The sequence below is a fragment of the Schistocerca americana genome, chromosome 2 (genome assembly GCF_021461395.2).
Source record: "Schistocerca americana isolate TAMUIC-IGC-003095 chromosome 2, iqSchAmer2.1, whole genome shotgun sequence".
NCBI lineage: Eukaryota > Metazoa > Arthropoda > Insecta > Orthoptera > Acrididae > Schistocerca > Schistocerca americana.
In genome coordinates, this window is record NC_060120.1 from 606,215,266 (window position 1) to 606,235,091 (window position 19,826).

General features: G+C 43.7%; 1 protein-coding gene across 1 annotated transcript in view; it reads left to right on the forward strand.

Annotated features, from left to right (window-relative positions):
* Positions 1–19,826, forward strand: part of LOC124594242 (dynein axonemal heavy chain 8-like) — a 619,801-nt gene that overhangs the window by 23,204 nt on the left and 576,771 nt on the right. The window contains exon 3 of the mRNA XM_047132606.1: positions 16,202–16,350. Coding sequence (XP_046988562.1) covers positions 16,202–16,350 — 149 coding nt within the window. The remainder of the gene's footprint in view (positions 1–16,201; positions 16,351–19,826) is intronic.

Sequence of the window (19,826 nt, forward strand, 5' to 3'; positions counted from 1 at the left end):
TGCTCTGTTGCCTGTGTCTATGTGCCTGTGGTTCTGTCAGTGTGATCATGTGATGTATCTGACCCCAGGAATGTGTCAATAAAGTTTCCCCTTCCTGGGACAATGAATTCACGGTGATCTTATTTCAATTTCCAGGAGTGTAGTAAGATGGTATCTGTTCCTACGGAATGTCCCTCTCAGAGCTTCCGGCGTCTGTTACCAAACGGTATAGTATTGTAAAAAATACAAGTGAGGATTGGCCTTCAGTTACACTGTATTCGTGAACCAAGATATACTTTACTTCTGCCATACTTACCCAAGTGTCTCCAATCTCTCATTGTGTAATTAGCACTATAGTCATGAGGGTTTTGGATGTTTCTGTAGGTTTATTCCGTTTATAGTACTTAATCTTTCGTAACTGTTTCAGAAACGTTGCCTTATAACGTGTGTTTCACCATCGGAAACAGCGAAATTAACAAGATTGATGTACAGACTGATTCAGCTGCCACTACCGATATACTCGTAGTTTAATGCAACCCCACATGACAGAACAATGTCATTGGTCAGTTCGCTCTGGATATGTGAAGCACATTGTCAAAATATGGCAGAGTAACTGGTAAAGTGTACGAAGACATTTAGACCTATTGTACAAATTTTGTTTATGATACTACTTTAGCACATTAAGGCGGCGAGTCATTTACTAATCTTTTCATTGAGTTATCTACCGGAAAGTTGTTACTTTCACCGAGTGGTTCTAGGCGCTACAGTCTGGAACCGCGCGACCGCTACGGCCGCAGGTTCGAATCTAGCCTCGGGCATGAATGTGTGTGATGTCCTTAGGTTACTTAGGTTTAAGTAGTTCTAAGTTCTAGGGGACTGATGACCTCAGCAGGTAAGTCCCATAGTGCTCAGAGCCATTTGAACCATTTGTTACTTCCACGCTTGCTATTTTGATATTTTCCGTTAATTTCGTTGCTTCTGATGCTGAAACACACTTTATGAGGCAACATTTCTCAACCAATTACGAAAGATTAAGTGCTGTAAATGGAAGAAACTTACGGAGACATCCATAACCCATATGACTACACCACTAATTACACAAAGAGAGACTGGAGGCTCTTGGATAAGTATGGCAGAAGTAAGGTGTTCGTGGTCCAAAAATTCCGTATAACTCATGCCCAATCCTCACTTGTATTTTTTACAGTATGATTCCGTTTGCTAACAGACGCCGAAAGCTCTGAGAGGGAACCTATATGGATTACTTGGCTGTCGCCTCTCGGGATACCGTTTCTGGTACAGACGTAGTGCCGGTTGCATAAAACGGAACAATAGGGGTTGCTAAGAGACGCCGAAAGCTCTGAGAGGGAACCTGTATAGATTAGGTAGCAGTTGCCCCTCTGGATACCGTTTCCCACAAAGATGAACTGCTGTTTGCATAAATCGGATCAACAGGGGTACCTGACTCTCATTATGTGTATAAAATACACTACTAGCTATTAAAATTGCTACACCAAGAAGAAATGCAGATGATAAACGGGTATTCATTTGATGAATATATTATACTAGAACTGACATGTGATTACATTTTCAGGCAGTTTGGGTGCATAGATCCTGAGAAATCAGTACCCAGAACAACCGCCTCTGGCCGTAATAACGGGGTTGATACGCCTGGGCATTGAGTCAAACAGAGCTTGGATGGCGTGTACAGGTACAGCTGCCCAACCAGCTTCAACACGATACCACAGTTCATCAAGAGTAGTGACTGGCGTATTGTGAGGGGCCAGTTGCTCGGCCACCATTGACCACACGATTTCAATTGGTGAAAGATCTGGAGAATGTGCTAGCCAGGGCAGCAGTCGAACATTTTCTGTATTCAGATAGGTCGTACAGGACCTGCAACATGCGGTCGTGCATTATCATGAGTAGAGGGACAAGGTTCAAATCAAGACATGCTGCAATGTTGCCAAATTTATTCAAGATGGCGACGATGACGTCATCCAAGATGGCGGCATGTAGACTTGGAAACATAGTATGATGTCATCCAAGATCGCGGATTTTGGCGGGAGAGTAGTCCAAATGTGCTACGTCCACTAACCTAACCTCAAGAAAAAATGGCGGGAATTTTGAATTTTGGCAGGAAAATAATCCAATTGTGCTACGTTCACTAACCTAACCTCAAGAAAAAATGAAGGGAAGTTTGAAGTTTGGCGGGAAAATAGCCCAATTGTGCTACGTCCACTAACCTATGCCTCCAGAAGAAAAAAGGTGGCAAGTTTGAATTCCAACATTATAATGCATGCAAAGACCGTACTTGTCTTTATTATTATTCATTATCATTTATTAACATTCATTATCATTCATTGTCATTTATTATCATTCATTATAATTTATTATCATTTATTATTATTGACCTGCCTCCACTAGAAAATTCCCTCCAAAGTCAAATTCCAACACGATAATGGCTGCAAAACCTTACTTATGTTTATTACTATTCATTATCATTTATTAACATTCATTATCATTCATTGTAATTTATTATCATTCATTAACACTTATTACCATTCATTATCATTTATTATTATTATTATTATTATTATTATTATTATTATTATAGGCCACCCTCTACAAGAAAATTGCGCCAAATTCAAATTCCAACACGATAATGTCTCGAAAACTGTACTTCTATGTATTATTATCATTTATTATTTATTCAAGATGTCCGATTTTCTCGGCGAGGAAGCCATTTTCCTTATATCCACAACAAAAATCTATCACAAGTTCAAATCCCAACACCATAATTGATCACACGTATGAACTTTCTCCCTCACTTATCTTTTTCCACTGGTAGTCTATCATAATCGCGTCAAATAATAAACTGCTCTTACAGTAACGTAAGTCACGTCCTTTGATTTTGCAGGGGAGAAGGGACTGAAGACTTTATTTCAAGCAGTGCGGTCATCACTTGTTCTCCAACACAGTCAGCACAGACATCTTTCATATCGCAGTGCAGTCACCACAACGTCCGCACTCCAACTAGTGGTGGGGAGCTCGTGAATGAGTCGTTCAAATGAACGCTTCACTCCAGTGAAGTGTGAACTAACCACTCAATTTCAATGAACTGGTACTTCAAACTCTCCACAGATAGCACACTCCACACTTTTTTTCTAGTTCGTTCACTTACTCTCTTCCCCTCTCCCTCTCCCACTACATTGGCACTACGTCACTCATTCTCCCTTCACTTCAGTCCTCCCTCTACTGCCTGTCGACGAATCGCGCGGTGAAATACACTTACAACAACAGTTGCACTTTGCTTTCCCATCACCTAAATCGGCGAAGAAACCCCAAATTTCACTACTTCTACGCGATCGCGAGTTGCTAGCCATTGTATAAGCGTGGACAGACACAAAAATTGCTTTCCGAATAAAATAAAGAGGGATTTTACCTGAAACCGTACCAATGACTACAGGTGACAGTTTACGTTTTGAATTTAGAGGGTTATTATTCTCAACAAAAATAAAATCTACAGGAAAACTTCTGAATAATTACTTAACGTAGGTATATAAACTTTGTGACAGTGGTAAACATACTCATTCTATTTTGGATTAAATTTTAAAAGGAACATAAAATTGGACTTAATTTCGTTAGTAGCCCTAGTTTTCAGTCCATAAACACAACAAATAAGGTTTCACTTGGCAGATGAAGACTCTTTTTGGCGCTTCATGAAAAAATGTCGAGTAAGGTTAAACGTAATACCTTCTTTATATGTGACAAGCTTCTCTATTTATCTTTCCTTTGTCCCCTTCGACCATGCTGTATTTAAGTTACCTCAGACGCTGTAAGACGCAAAACATTACGTGGACGTTACTTCATAGTTCGGCCATCTGTTGGTAAAATTATGAAGTATTACGAAGCTTTATTGTACGAGCGAGGCGAAGCGATCGTAGCCGCGGCTGAGCGGCGAACTGGACAACCTCGCCAGGCTTCCGTACTTCATGAATGAACTACTTCATTTGAACGCTTCACGGCAAAGAGTGAAATGAATGAAGTACTTCACGGGAATGAACGAGTCCGACCCATCTCTTAACTCAAACTGAATTAGTTCAAATCCTCGCCACCCTCTGGCCAGCGCGCGGAAACACTGCCGACACCTGTCACGTGAGGCGGCCGGCCATTCGCGGTGGACTGGCGGTACACTCGGGGCGAGCCCAGCGATCACTCCCACGTCGTAAACACGTTTTCGCTGGACACGCTGGAACTTTCCGAGTTTGACGTCACAGCGGTCCCTTGTCCGCTCACCACGTGTATTCGTCGTCTCCGCACGTTTCCCGCCAAAATTGTCTGCCTCGGAGCTGAATCACACAACGGTCGACCGTTCGCTGCCACACTTTTGGCGCCACGTTCAAACCTGTCGATGCAGACCGCTCACCGTCCACCACGTGTCCCTGTTCGAGCGAGAACGCAGTGCTACACGTTTGGTGGCAAAGTTTGCTCAATAGTGGAATCCGCCATGACTATATAACAGCAAGTTTGGGCCGCACTAGAACGTCCGCTAATTTACTCGCTCTCACGTGCGCGTAATAACTGTACAATCGATGCACCGCCGCCCTGCTTACGTCACACACCCTCCATACAAGCGACGGACATAGCCTTCTGTAAATACCTGGAAAATGACTCTTTATTTCAGACATTACGGTCATGCAGGTGTGTCCCAGCTGACTTCTCCATGCTCACACAGCGAAATCCCAGAGTGCAGCTGACATACGCGTGGCCGGCTGAGCCCGCTCCATCGGCAGCTCCCTGGCCGGCTGACGTCAAGCGGCCAGCGGTGCCCGCACAGCCGCCATGGCCAGCGCACCAGGTAGGCAGTGAGCGGCGCCTAAGGGTCGCCACAAACGGTCAGCCGCGCTAGCCTCAGAGTCCGACTACGTAAACATATTTCCGCTCCCGCGAGCACTTAACGCTGGACAGGATCGAACCTGTCGCCCGCGTGCCAGACAAAGGATACGTTTGGCGCCAGAGTTTGACCGACAGCGGAATCCACCATGACCGTATAACAGCGCGTTTGCTCGTCGCGAGAACACTCGCTAATTCACTCTCACCACCCTGCTATATTAAATAATTCAATTTATAAATTCATATAGTATCCAAACGTGTTCAACTCCCTAATTTCAACTACTTTTCGAGGATCAGACCGCCACCTCCTCCTCCTAGGAACCAGCGCCAAGTTTGAAATCTGCCAGTAAACAAAGCTCATTTGCACTTCCGCCACCAACCTAAGAAAATTGTTTCAAACTAAGCCATCAGCACTCAACCTCTTCCTACACATTTCTGGTAAACAGACTCACCCTGCACTCGGTCCATCATACAGACCTGCAAAACACTCCCACACAACTCATTTATAATGTTCTAGACACTTGCTTCCTAATTGTAAACAGTTAAAAATAACTCATAGCACAGCGAACCGCTCGTAAATATTACAAAACATTTACCTCCAAATAGCCAAACAACTGGTAATTTTCGGAAATAATTTCAGTGCATAAGCTAATGCGAGGAAGAACGAGTGTACTTTATTTATTTGCGAAATATCTTCTTGAAACTTTTACTTCTCATAGGTTTCGATATGTAAGGCTGACATAAGGCAGTTTCTGAACTCCAGTAGTGCACTACACTTGGCAACACAACCACACCCATCAAGATATTCATTCCAATCCAGACCTGTAACTCCTCTACAGATAAATATGTCCAGTTATTTGTCTACTCACTCACATTCTGACCAGATTGCCGTTATTGCGCAAAAACAGCTCAGACTGCGCTGTGCTGCTCGGGGAAGTAAGGAAGGCCAGCACTGTATTTATTTGGAACCCTTTTTTTTTAGTCGTGGAGTATATTTGTCACAAAACACCCGCACTGATCCCACTGTGGTCATCTGACACAGGCCACAAACACGTAAACAACTCCTAATTTCACCACACAATAGTAAACAGCTCTTAAATAATGCAGTACATAATATCAGCAGACGAACTCTGTACTCTTAAACTCTCCAAATAAAGCACTGAACTGTGCACAGACATGCTCGCAAAATAGTGCAACAGACGCGCCCAAACACCACCACCTGCCAAACTGACCAAACGTCTCTGCTCGGCCTCCCCCAAACATGACCTCAACGCAGTCGCATTCGCACCTATCACCGGAGAAATTGATATCGCCTATGCGCCTTAGATTACACCCAAGGCAGGCAGCGCACGCGTGTGGTCGGCGGGGAAGGGGATTCCAGAGTCTCCGGCCAAGTTCAGCTTCCGAGCGCTCGTGAGAGCCGACACATTTCAAAGCTTCATTGTTCTTCTCATGTATACCGCCGGCGTCTCTGGTCTGGACTTACCTTCACGTCTATTGGCAGAATAGCTCATAGCTCGTTGACACACTCGATTAACGCGGCCGGGAAAACATTTACTACTCGCATGCAACCGAGATGGTGACGGAAAACCAATCACTCTGATCTGCGCTGCAGGCGCGTGTAATCATTGAGAACACTCTATTTATTTTTTTCCAACAACTTATTTAACCATACAGTATATCTATCACGGTATCACAAAACACCAATCCCAGATGTGCCCTGGGCCATGTTGCACAGCCCACAGACACGCACCCAATCATAATTTCAGTACACACTATATCAAACTACTACTAAATACTACATCACACAGATTTGAAGGTACGCTCAGTACTCGTAAACTATCCTAATAACGCATAGCGGAGCCTGCAGATCCGTTCGCAAAATAACTCAGCAGACGTGCGCAGGTACCCCCACTCTGTACCCTGCCCACAGGATCGTGAAGTCACCCATCCGTCTGATTTCAGACCTCGCACAGCCCCTGCTCGGCTTCCGCAAGCGTGAGTTGGCGCGGTCAACGCGCTCGTCAGCGATCAAAGCACACACATACGTCCGTCTAGGTCCGCGATCCCCAGCCGCGACCACCGAACGCGGGTGAAAGTCAACTTCATAATTCCAAAGCGCAGCCTCCATACGCTAGACCCATCATAACAGCACATGTCTTTACCTCCTACGACACTGTAGCACACTGCGCATTGCTCCTCACACGACATTACACGGCCCTTTAACTAAACATAACTACACATCCCTGCTCTCGCCTCGTCGCGTGACCAGCCATCTCAAAACCTCCACAATATTATTCTTACTTTACAACATTTTTTTTAAAAAATAAGATCTAATTTACACCTCCCACCGCACCTAACCTCATACCCACCCCACCATCAACATACGCTAACGTCCTCAACCCTATCTTGACACTCATATATCACCCCACAAACCATGCCCATCAATCAATTTACCATTCTCATCCCCTCTTTTCGAATTACAAACGTAGCCTCTATCTAAACACCAATAAACTCATCTTTCTCGCACTTTCAACAGTAAAGTTAATTTTACACACACCCAGAAATACCAAACGCAATTAAAGACTCAAACTTTTATACAGAGCATCAAGCACATACGACACTCACACCAATATTCAAAGCCTGGTCCATATTTACCACCTCCACCTTCGATTAAATATTATTACCATTGCCACAACATTCTACCAGCGCTCGATTTGTACCTATTTTTCCGCTCTTAACTGTTGTCACTAGCGGTCGAATATCACTATCTATATATTGCATAAATTTCCACATAAAAAAAATCTCGCCCCGCCGTTTAGAGACTCCTATATCCGAACACATAGCATCATTCAACTATCACTTGCTCTTATCTAATAACTCATCCATCAGGTCTGGGGGCAAGGTCATCCCTTTCTTTCTTTCTCCCCTTATTTCAGCAGCAGACAGCTATTTTTTTTTTTACAGTGGTAGCTAAACTGCGCCATCAACTTAACATCACCATTCGCGAAACATATCTTCAAATACGTAAACACACTTACTCAATTACGCAGCGGTCTCGCTGAGGACGTGACCTTCAATATTACAGTTCTTAATCCAATAACCACTGAAACAAGTACTAAATGCTCAAACTAATCCCATAGCGCCTTACAAAGCGAGTCCGAGCGCCGACGACGGCATGTCAAAGCCATATAGCTGTCCATTTAACCAGCCGTCCACTCAGCCCCAGGACCAGAATGCTGAAGTGGGCTCTCCCTATACCTGCTTTCCAGCTATTGTCTAACGACATACAGTACACAAATGGATTCCTAAATAGCGCAGATCTATGCTCGAAGTTTGGTCCACCAGCCGATGGGAGCCGTCCGCGAGGTGTGCATGTACAAAGAGATACAGAAAACAGAGCATGCGCTCTCCGAATGTAGAGGTGACTGGATACACCTTGGTTACATTTAGAGACAATTTTAGAACACAGAACGATAACTGATGTCGCGGTCGCATGGATGGATCTGACATAAAATCGAAAGAAATGCGAAAACTTATTAGCGCATAGATATAAACTAACCTAATATACACCGAAATGCGGTGAAAATGAGAACGTACTTGCTTATATTTTGGTTCACAGGGGGGAATTTGTACATGGAGTCAAGTATGAGGCAACAAGAGGAATGCAGGAAAACGATGACTTCGAAGCGAGCCGAATAAGGAAGGCAGTCAATTTTTTCTCGTTGAGTTCGTATTATAGTGTATGTCTGCTGAGGTAGCAGTGATACACGCGAGCTGAATACTGTATTTGATGCTTTTCAGGAGGACAGAGAATCATTCACGTCTAAACTTACTCACATATGTGTTAAATCATAACAGAGGGTGTGCGGGATGATCGATTGAGACAGAGCTGCAACTAGGTACAATTCGAACGTTGACTCATTTATTCTAGAGAAGGACAAGTTGCTGAAGGTAGATTTTTTTTCCAGTATTCTATTTGGATGCTTTAGTCACGTGATATAGCCAGCGTTCTAGTCGTATGGGGCTACGTGTTCGGTATGTGGTTTAAAGCGCTGTCTACTTGCGATCGTTAATGGTGAACCCGTCGGTCACCAGAGGACTTCCATCTCATGTGTGATGGAGGTTGACACATTCATCTAAATGCACCTTGATTTACGCTATCCCCACCCTGTCGCATGCTTGGTGTAAAATCGAGACTTCAGCGTCATAACTAAGTTAGCTGTGGGTATCTGTGAGGGGCTGTAATCATTGTGTACACACTTACCCGACAGACGGGTGTTTACAGACTCGGTGACGGGATGACTTTTAATTTTTACATGTTGGACGCTGCTGTTATACGTATCTGTTTGCTTGTAGGATGTACTGGGTGCTAATGACTATCATTTTTTATATAGACCTGATGGAGTAATAGTATTATTTCTGACTCGTGATCTGGTGTGATCATTGGGCACTAGACGTGTCCGTGGGGCTATATTGGGCTTGTGTCATAGAAAGGAAAAGTTTTACGATTGGGGTAGAGATAGCTCAGCGTAAGGCGACCGGGGAGAAGGATGTATGTCTGACAGGACGGAAAAGTAAGCGATCTAAGGTTATTGCCCGTTTTTAAGTGCTGAACGTTCCAGTCTTAGGAGTGTGTGTGTGTTTATGTTCTCTCTCTCTCTCTCTCTCTCTCTCTCTCTCTCTCTCTCTCTCTCTCTCTCTCCCCTACTGGAACCTTCGATGCACCGATCATGGACTCTAGAACAATACTTTACACATGATAGATTGGATGATTTGCTTAAAAATCTATCGAACTACGTTGTGTATAAATATAACTCCGTTCTTGTTCTTCTTAACTGTATGCTATTAAATTAAGGCACTTGGAGATCTGTTACTATAGATCGATATGGTGTGCTAAGCTTCAAGACTTGGTTACATTTCGAGAAATGTGGTGCACTTGGATGGATTAGGACTAGGAAAGCTCTACTCAGTCAAGAGAGGTGGAGTGTAGCGGTAATCGTCTGCTCGGTTGAGGAATAATTGGGTAGCGATGTTGCGCGGTAGGTAGGTCAATGCCCAGGTGAGGATGGTCTTTTAACGTAAGAGGACTAGATAGCTCTGTGACTGCCATATGCAGAGAGATTGATCGAGTACTATGCGCGAGGTCTTAGAAATATGTATAGCGTTGTCTGGTATAATTTGATCGTCTTTATGTGTTCGAGAATTAAGTGTGAATGGACGTGCTGAGCAGTCATCTATGAATGGTCGCAATGATACTTGCAAAGTAGAGGATGTATGGTTTAGCTATGATACTGAAATTAAGAAAACAAGCTGTTACATGATTGGCCAGTGTTGGACTTACTGTAAAATTTTTCATGATATCAGCTGTGATGGATAATATTACAGTAGATCGTTGGTGTCTTATCCATCGCATCTGTGCATTGGGTACGACATAATGATTGACTGACAAAGCTTGCTTGAGTTGGGGAAGAAATTTTGGTTGATGGACCGCAACTTCCAGGGTTGATAGCACCGAAAAGGTGATCCTGTACTTGTTTGCAAAAATGACCAATCACTAGAAATTGAATGCAGAGTTACAAACTATTCGGTGACTGCGACATATGAGTTTAAATGTAGAGGTGGTCAATCACTTTCGAGGGAAGTGGCTACAATGCCAGCAGGCTCTTCTATTTTCCATGTGTTGTGGGTGTCCTTTATTTAAAATCATTCAATGTTATGCTATCGACTGTAAGAATATGATTTATAAGGTGCAAGGTATAGTTTCCTGTGAGAGACCGTGCATCAGTCCGTGTTAATGTCTGTTTAGAATCAGAGAATGACTTCGAAGTCGCGGCAGAAAGACGAAATGCTCGGCAGTGTGCAAAAGCGTGTTAAAAACACTGTTTGAACAAGGGCCAGAGCTAGCTTTTCATTCGCTTAGAGTATGGGTGATCAAACTTTAAAGGGGTCTCTGCAGCGTGTGTGTATATTTAATATGATCTTGTTCATATAGGCATTTGTAGTTTGAGGTGTTGGATTTGGTGAGCTGTTAGGAATTCTTGGATGGTTGCACCCTGAGTTATTCAGGGGGAGTATTGTGAATTCCGTTTGTCTGTGCTGGAGGTGGATCGCATTGGTGCCTTCATGACTTTTTCACTGTTTGATGGTAGAGGATGAAGATGATAGGGTGTTGAGGATCTGTTGTACTTGTACCTAGTTTGAGGCGTACAACATTGCGCACATTTCCGGCGAATGGTCAAAACAAGGTCCTGTTGTAGTAACTGAGATCGTTCTGCTTATAGACAAGTTGCAGAAGGTAATAGATATGTCTTTCTCCGACTTAAATTGCAGAGATCAGATGGGTGAAGATAAATGCATAATCATCTTTGCTTAGAAAGGGAGAATATTTTTTATTATTGAGTTTTGGCAGGAGTGAATATGGTTTTATATATGCGAGTGTAAATTATCAGCGAAGGGTGAATGACGTCGGGTTCGCTGGCTGGGGTGGGACACTGTTTACATGTCCTGTTGGAGATGCAAGGGGGAGATAGAGATCTGCGCTATTCAGGAATCCATTTGTGTACTGTATGTCGTTAGACAATAGCATAGGCGATATCAATTTCTCCGGTGATAGGTGCGAATGCGACTGCGTTGAGGTCATGTTTGGGGGAGGCCGAGCAGAGACGTTTGGTCAGTTTGGCAGGTGGTGGTGTTTGGTCGCGTCTGTTGCACTATTTTGCGAGCATGTCTGTGCACTGTTCAGTGCTTTATTTGGAGAGTTTAAGAGTACAGAGCTCGTCTGCTGATATTATGTACTGCATTATTTAAGAGGTGTTTGCTATTGTGTGGTGAAATTAGGAGTTGTTTACGTGTTTGTGGCCTGTGTCAGATGACCACAGTCGGATCAGTGCGGGTGTTTTGTGACAAATATACTCCACGACTAAAAAAAAGGATTCCAAATAAATACAGTGCAGCCCTTCCTTACTTCCCCGAGCAGCACAGCGCAGTCTGAGCTGTTTTTGTGCAATAACGGCAGTCTGGTCAGATTGTGAGTGAGTAGACAAATAACTGGACAAATTTATCTGTAGAGGAGTTACAGGTCTGGATTGGAATGAATATCTTGATGGGTGTGGTTGTGTTGCCAAGTGCAGTGCACTACTGAAGTTCAGAAACTGCCTTATGTCAGCCTTACATATCGAAACCTATGAGAAGTAAAAGTTTCAAAAAGATATTTCGCAAATAAATAAAGTACACTCGTTCTTCCTCCAATCAGCCTATGCACTGAAATTATTTCTGGAAATTAGCAGTTGCTTGGCTATTTGGAGGTAAATGTTTTGCATTACTTACGAGCGGTTTGCATGTCTGTAGGCTGTGCTATGAGTTGTTTTTAACTGTTTACAATTAGCAATCAGGTGTCTAGAACATTATAAATGAGTTATGTAGGGGTGTTTTGCAGGTCTGTATGATGTGGGACACGTCGGTGTGATACATATACTCCATTCCTAAATAAAGTAAATTCATTCCTCGGTCCATGGACCGAGTGCGGGGTGAGTCCATTTACCAGAAATGTGTGGGAAGAGGTTGAGTGCTGGCGGCTTAGTTCGAAACAATTTTCTTAGGTTGGTGGCGGAAGTGCAAGTGAGCTTTGTTTACTGGCAGATTTCAAACTTGGCGCTGGTTCCTAGGAAGAGGAAGTGGCGGTCTGATCCTCGAAAAGTAGTTGAAATTAGGGAGTTGAACACGTTTGTATACGTATATGAAATTGAAAATTGAATTATTTAATATAGCGGGGTGGTGAGAGTGAATTAGCGAGCGTTCTCGCGAAGAGCAAATGTGCTGTTATACGGTCATGGTGGATTCCACTGTCGGTCAAACTCTGGCGCCAAACGTATCCTTTGTCTGGCTCAAATGGCTCTGAGCACTATGGGACTTAACATCTGTGGTCATCAGTCCCCTATAACTTAGAACTACTTACACCTAACTAACCTAAGGACATCACACACATCCATGCCCAAGGCAGGATTCGAACCTGCTTTGTCTGGCACGCAGTCGACAGTTTCCATCCTGTCCAGCGTTAAGTGCTCGCGGGGTTGGAAATATGTTTACGTAGTCGGACTCTGAGGCTAGCGCGGCTGACCGTTTGTGGCGACCCTTAGGCGCCGCTCACTGCCTACGTGGCGCTCTGGCCATGGCGGCTGTGCGGGCACCGCTGGCCGCTTGACGTCAGCCGGCCAGGGAGCTGCCGATGGAGCGGGCTCAGCCGGCCACGCGTATGTCAGCTGCACTCTGGAATTTCGCTGTGTGAGCATGGAGAAGTCAGCTGGGACACACCTGCATGACCGTAATGTCTGAAATAAAGAGTCATTTTCCAGGTATTTACAGAAGGTTGGTTGGTTGGTTTTGAGGAAGGAGACCAGACAGCGAGGTCATCGGTCTCATTGGATTGGGGAAGGACGGGGAAGGAAGTCGGCCGTGCCCTTTTAAAGGAACCATCCCGGCATTTGCCTGGAGTGATTTAGGGAAATCACGGAAAACCTAAATCAGGATGGCCGGACGCGGGATTGAATCGTCGTCCTCCCGAATGCGAGTCCAGTGTCTAACCACTGCGCATTTACGGAAGGCTATGTCCGTCGCGTGTATGGAGGGTGTGAGACGTAAGCAGGGCGGCGGTGCATCGATTGTACAGTTATTACGCGCACGTGAGAGCGAGTAAATTAGCGGGCGTTCTAATGCGGTCCAAACGTGCTGTTATATAGTCATGGCGGATTCCACTATTGAGCAAACTTTGCCACCAAACGTGTAGCACTGCGTTCTCGCTCGAACAGTGACACGTGGTGCACGGTAGGCGGTCGGCATCGACAGGTTTGAACGTGGCGCCAAAAGTGTGGCAGCGAACGGTCGACCGTTGTGTGATTCAGCTCCGAGGCAGACAATTTTGGCGGGAAACGTGCGGAGACGACGAATACACGTGGTGAGCGGACAAGGGACCGCTGTGACGTCAAACTCGGAAAGTTCCAGCGTGTCCAGCGAAAACGTGTTTACGACGTGGGAGTGATCGCTGGGCTCGCCCCGAGTGTACCGCCAGTCCACCGCGAATGGCCGGCCGCCTCACGTGACAGGTGTCGGCAGTGTTTCCGCGCGCTGGCCAGGGGGTGGCGAGGATTTGAACTAATTCAGTTGGAGTGCGGACGTTGTGGTGACTGCACTGCGATATGAAAGATGTGTGTGCTGACTGTGTTGGAGAACAAGTGATGACCGCACTGCTTGAAATAAAGTCTTCAGTCCCTTCCCCCCTGCAAAATCAAAGGACGTGACTTACGTTACTGTAAGAGCAGTTTATTATTTGACGCGATTATGATAGGCTACCAGTGGAAAAAGATAAGTGAGGGAGAAAGTTCATACGTGTGATCAATTATGGTGTTGGGATTTGAACTTGTGATAGATTTTTGTTGTGGATGTAAGAAAATGGCTTTCTCGCCGAGAAAATCGGACATCTTGAATAAATAATAAATGATAATAATACATAGAAGTACAGTTTTCGAGACATTATCGTGTTGGAATTTGAATTTGGCGCAATTTTCTAGTGGAGGCAGGTCAATAATAATAAATAATAATAAATGATAATAAATAATAATAAATGATAATAAATGATAATGAATGATAATAAATGACAATGAATGATAATGAATGTTAATAAATGATAATGAATAATAATGAAGACAAGTACGGTCTTTGCATGCATTATCATGCTTGAATTCAAACTTGCCGCCATTTTTTCTTCTGGAGGCTTAGGTTAGTGAACATAACACAATTGGCCTATTTTCCCGCCAAAATTCAAACTTCCCGCCATTTTGTCTTGAGGTTAGTTTAGTGGACGTAGTGCAAATGGACTATTTTTCCGACAAAATTCAAACATCCCGCCATTTTTTCTTGAGGTTAGGTTAGTGGACGTAGCACAATTGGACTATTCTCCCGCCAAAATCCGCCATGTTGGATGACGTCATGCAAAGTTGCCAAGTCTACATGTTGCCATCTTGGATGACGTCATCGCCGCCATCTTGAATGAATTTGAGAACAATGCAGCGTGTCTTGACGCGATCCTTGTCCCTCTACTATCCTGCTGAAATGTAGGGTTTCGCAGGGGTCGAATGAAGGGTAGAGCCAAGTGGCGTAACACATCCGAAATATAACGTCCACTGTTCAAAGTGCCGTCAATGCGAACAAGAGGTGACCGAGACGTGTAACCAATGGCACCCCATACCATAGCCAGGTATACGCCAGTATGGCGATGACGAATACACTCTTCCAATGTGCGTTCACCTCGATGTCGCCAATCACGGATGCGACCATCATGATGCTGTAAACAGAAGCTGGATTCAGACGAAATAATGACGTTTTACCATTCGTGCACCCAGGTTCTGCCCCTGTCTGTGATGCAGCGGCAAGTGTAACCGCAGCCATGGTCTCTGAGCTGATAGTCCATGCTGCTGCATACGTCGTCGATCTGTTCGTGTAGATGATTGTTGTCTTGTAAACGTCCCCATCTGTTGATTCAGGGAGCGAGACGTGGCTGCGCGATGCGTTACAGCCATGCGGATAAGATGCCTGTCATCTCGACTGCATGTGATACGAGGCCTTTGGGATCCAGCACGGCATTCCGTATTATCCTCCTGAACCCACCGATTCCATATTCTGCTAACAGTCATTGGATCTCGACCAACGCAAGCAGCAATGTCGCGATACGATAAACCGCAATCGCGATAGGCTACAATCCGACCTTTATCAAAGTCGGAAACGTGATAGTACGCGTTTCTCCTCCTTACACGAGGCATCACAACTACGTTTCACCAGGCAACGCCAGTCAACTGCTGTTTGTGTATGAGAAATCGGTTGGAAACTTTCCTCATGTCAGCACGTTGTAGGTGTCGCCACCAGCGCCAACCTTGTGTGAATGCTCTGAAAAGCTAATAGTTTGCATATCACAGCATCTTCTTCCTGTCGGTTAAATTTCGCGTCTGTAGCACGTCATCTTCGTGGTGTAGCAATTTTAATGGCCAGTAGTGTATATTGTTCCATGAAAATGTTTCGATTTTCACCAAATATGCCTCATTTGTAACTCCTGTGGATCTGCTAGTCGTAACTGTCTGCTACATCCTATTGTTTATTCAGTGAATTGTGTTTCTGCAGTCTTTAGGTTCGTTAATTTTGAAACATGCTGTATGTAATGCTGAGTTTTGTAGATAAATGACCTTGATGTGTCATAGAACATAGCCTTCGGAGCATGGGATAGTTGTCTTTTAAGTAAGGATAGCAGTTGATAGCTGCTTACACTTGATGTTGGGTGCAGAGTCTGGTCGGCCTCAGCCGGCGGACGGGAAGGCAGTGCGCGGTCCGCGCGTCATCGTGTCGGATGGCAAGGACACGCGGTTCGAGGGCCTGTGCGCCATCGTCTACCGCAACACCAGCCGCGCCATCGAACAGAAGAACGTCACGGACGTGAGTACTCGCCGTTGCTTTCTTCTTTTGGGCTTGTTTCCGATAGATATCGATAAAATTAGACCACATACGCAGGGTAAGGAGCTAACTACGATGGTTCCTGTGCTAGCCATAAATAACTTGAGTCGAATGCTGAGATGATTCCTCCAATAAGCACGCAGTCAATATACATCTGTACATACAATTATAACGGTCCTTCGTCCCAGTCCCATTGGATACTAATCTCTCCTCACAACACCTAAATGTCACGTGCGTCTTATAATGCACCTCCATTTAATAATCCACAGTTTCACTATTGATAAATATTCTTTATAATAACGTTGCTACGTATTGTTCATCATTTTGCAAGCAGTTTTCTCCTATTTTAAAGGGAAGTAACATGTCAACTTAGAAACTGTACTTAGCTTTTGAAGATGGCTTCAGTGTCTGGGCACATATTACGACGTAATATTCAATTCCAACGTCCTGAGTTCTTTTAAATGAACAGACTGAGATACTAATAGCTTTGTTGCAAAATATGCAGTTTAATAACCTTTTCATATGACACTTCACAGTTTTTAAAAAACATCAAAAATCAAGACCAAAGTAGTTTTCTCAACTGAAACGACATGGAAAAGCTCTGCCACAAAAACTGAACTGAAGTGAGTTTCAGAACAATCTAATGCGCTTGGTGTCAAAATAGCCGTAATATAGAACTTATAGACATTCCAGAACCTTCGAGAACATACCATAAGTCAAAATATGATTTCAAGTGACTTTGGTTTTTAGATTATCTAGCAGATTTAAATTACGTATTATTTTAGGAACGTCTATATTTTTTAAAGAATGTTAGTAGTAATGTCAAATGACAAAGGTTGCGAAAGTTATAAATACAAAATTAAAACTTCCTGCTACGTAACAATATCGTTTTCATATCGATAGTAAAATAAATAAAAATAAAAATGGAAACAGATATTTTGTTTGTATACAAAATATTGTAAATGAACTAGATTTGTTTTCGGAGCATTTGGCGGTAATAATGCGTCCACTAATTTTTGGATTTATAATCGATCATGATAACATATCGACATATAAATAACAAAAATATATTAACGGAAAATTTATGTCTGGCAATGAGAAAACACTATGAACGCTCACAGATAGGAAATTTACGATTCATATGAGAAAAGCTACTCATGTCTGACTAAATATAGATGGTATCGTACAATTCAGCAATTGAGTATTGGTTCCTGTGGGGCTAGATTCATTACAGTCTTAAATATCAAGTTATTTCTCAGGTCAATGCACCAGCAATGGATCGCAATACGAGACTATGAAGTTATGCCTGTAATGCCATCTCAGGATGGAAAGTGCGAAACAAACTGTAGTGTCTCTTTAAGTAGAGATATCCATATACTATTTTAGATGACTACTGGGATGGTTCGTTCAACGTGTCTGCAGTTAAAGCCAACTCTACACCCAACATGGCCACCATTGAACCCTGTGATCTCCTCCCAACAGCTAAATACAACGTTGCGTGAGAAATGAATTAGATAATAAAACAAAGAAAATAAATAGGTACCGGAAGGCTATAATTAAAATGCAGCTTCTCCCAGATGTCCAGGGTGAGCTTTAATTATCGTATAGAGCAAAACTTGGTAGATTTGCTAATGCGGATCCGATTTTTGTCTGTAAAAAAATATGGTTTCAAATTTGGCTACCAGCTACAAATCTGGAGCTGTGAATGCAAGAAAGACGTACAGAAATGTTTCAACATGTAACGGTTCCGGAACGGGACGTGGACAGAAAGGATCAAACAAGTGTGAAAGGCATAATGTTGATTTTATTACTAACCTCCACTTACACAATTTATTCAGTATGATCACCGAAGACATCGACGAGACGTTGCATCCGTAAAACGACGTGATCAACAGTTGCTCGCAGCACTTCTGGTGGAATCAAAGCAACGTGTTCCTGTATACTGGCCTTCACATCAGGTAAAGACCGAACTGGTCCCTGGTAAACAAGTTCTTTTAAATATCTCCAGAGCTAAGAGTCACATGGAATCGGATCACATGATCTTGCAGGTCATACCTTTGGAAAACCTCTGGATGAAGGTTGCATTAAGCAGATCTTTCACTGGGCGAGCAACATGAAGTGTTTTCCTATCTTGCTTCAAAACAGAGGTTTCCACACAGTTGCGCTCTTCTAAAGCAGGAATCACATGCTGTACAAGGAGGTCTCGATAACGTGCAGACGTCACGATACATCTGACAGGCCGTCTGGGAGTATTCTCTTCAAAGAAAAGCGCACCTGGAATAAAGAAGTGTGAATCCACACCGCACAGTCACGTATGACGAGTGCAATCGCTCATCATGCACAAGTGGTTTAACAGTACCCCAAATTCGGCAGTTCTGTTTATTCACTGCACCCTGTAGTGTAAAACGTGCCTGACACACCATATAATATAGCCTGGCCACATGTCATCAACTTCGATCTGTGCGAAAAACCGAAGAGCAAATTCAGAATGTTGCTGCGGACCATGAGGTTTCATGTGCTGCACTGTCTGGATCTCGAATGGGCATGGGTGTAAAACAGACCGCAAAACTTTCCGTACTGTTGAACATTTGAATGGAAAATTCTCGTGACAGTGCACGAGCACTAGCACTACCTGGGGCACGTGCTGCATGACCAGTTCCAGCAACGGCAACATCGCCAATAACTTCCACCGGGATAGGACGTCTTTCTCTTACAGAAACCACAACAAGCTCACCCGTGTTTTGAATTTCATTATCGCGTTCTTTAAACCATTTAATGACATCGGGCCTCTTCCTCAAACTTTTCGGTCGGCGATAGTCTCTCAGTACAGTACTGTAATTGCTGCCATTCGATAGTCATACAATTTATTCACGTTATGGCATGTGAAAATGACAGCATGGAAGTCATATCGTCATATAAACTGTGTACAGCCCCAGATTCGCATCTGGGGGGCGAACTTGGAACTAGTTTTTTCGAGGATAAATCGGTTCCGCATTAACGCATAAGCACGTATACCACGTTTCTCCGATAATTGCTGGCACACTGGGCCTTCGTTAGTCAGTGCACTTTAATTATATCCACCGCTTATAAACTAAGTACTTTAATTCACCTCTAACGTAATCTCAATTAGCCATTTAACAATTCTGGAAGACTTATGAATGCTTTCAGCGAAAGCTGTTTATCGGAATTTAAAAAAATTGTTACATGCTGTTACACCTGTCCGTGTTACGCGTCTCTGGATGACCGGTATATTGCAAAACTGACGCTTTTGTGGATTTCATTGCCACAGAGAGACGAAAGGAAGTCTGCAGGTGCTACAGCAGTGGAATGTGAAGCATGTTCGCTAACAGTTACGTGATACGGAACCCTGGTGTAAATAGATCACGGTTTGTGGGGGAGGTTGTTGTCATGAGACAGACTCCATCCTCCAGTCGCATAAAATTCTGCACAAATAGCTA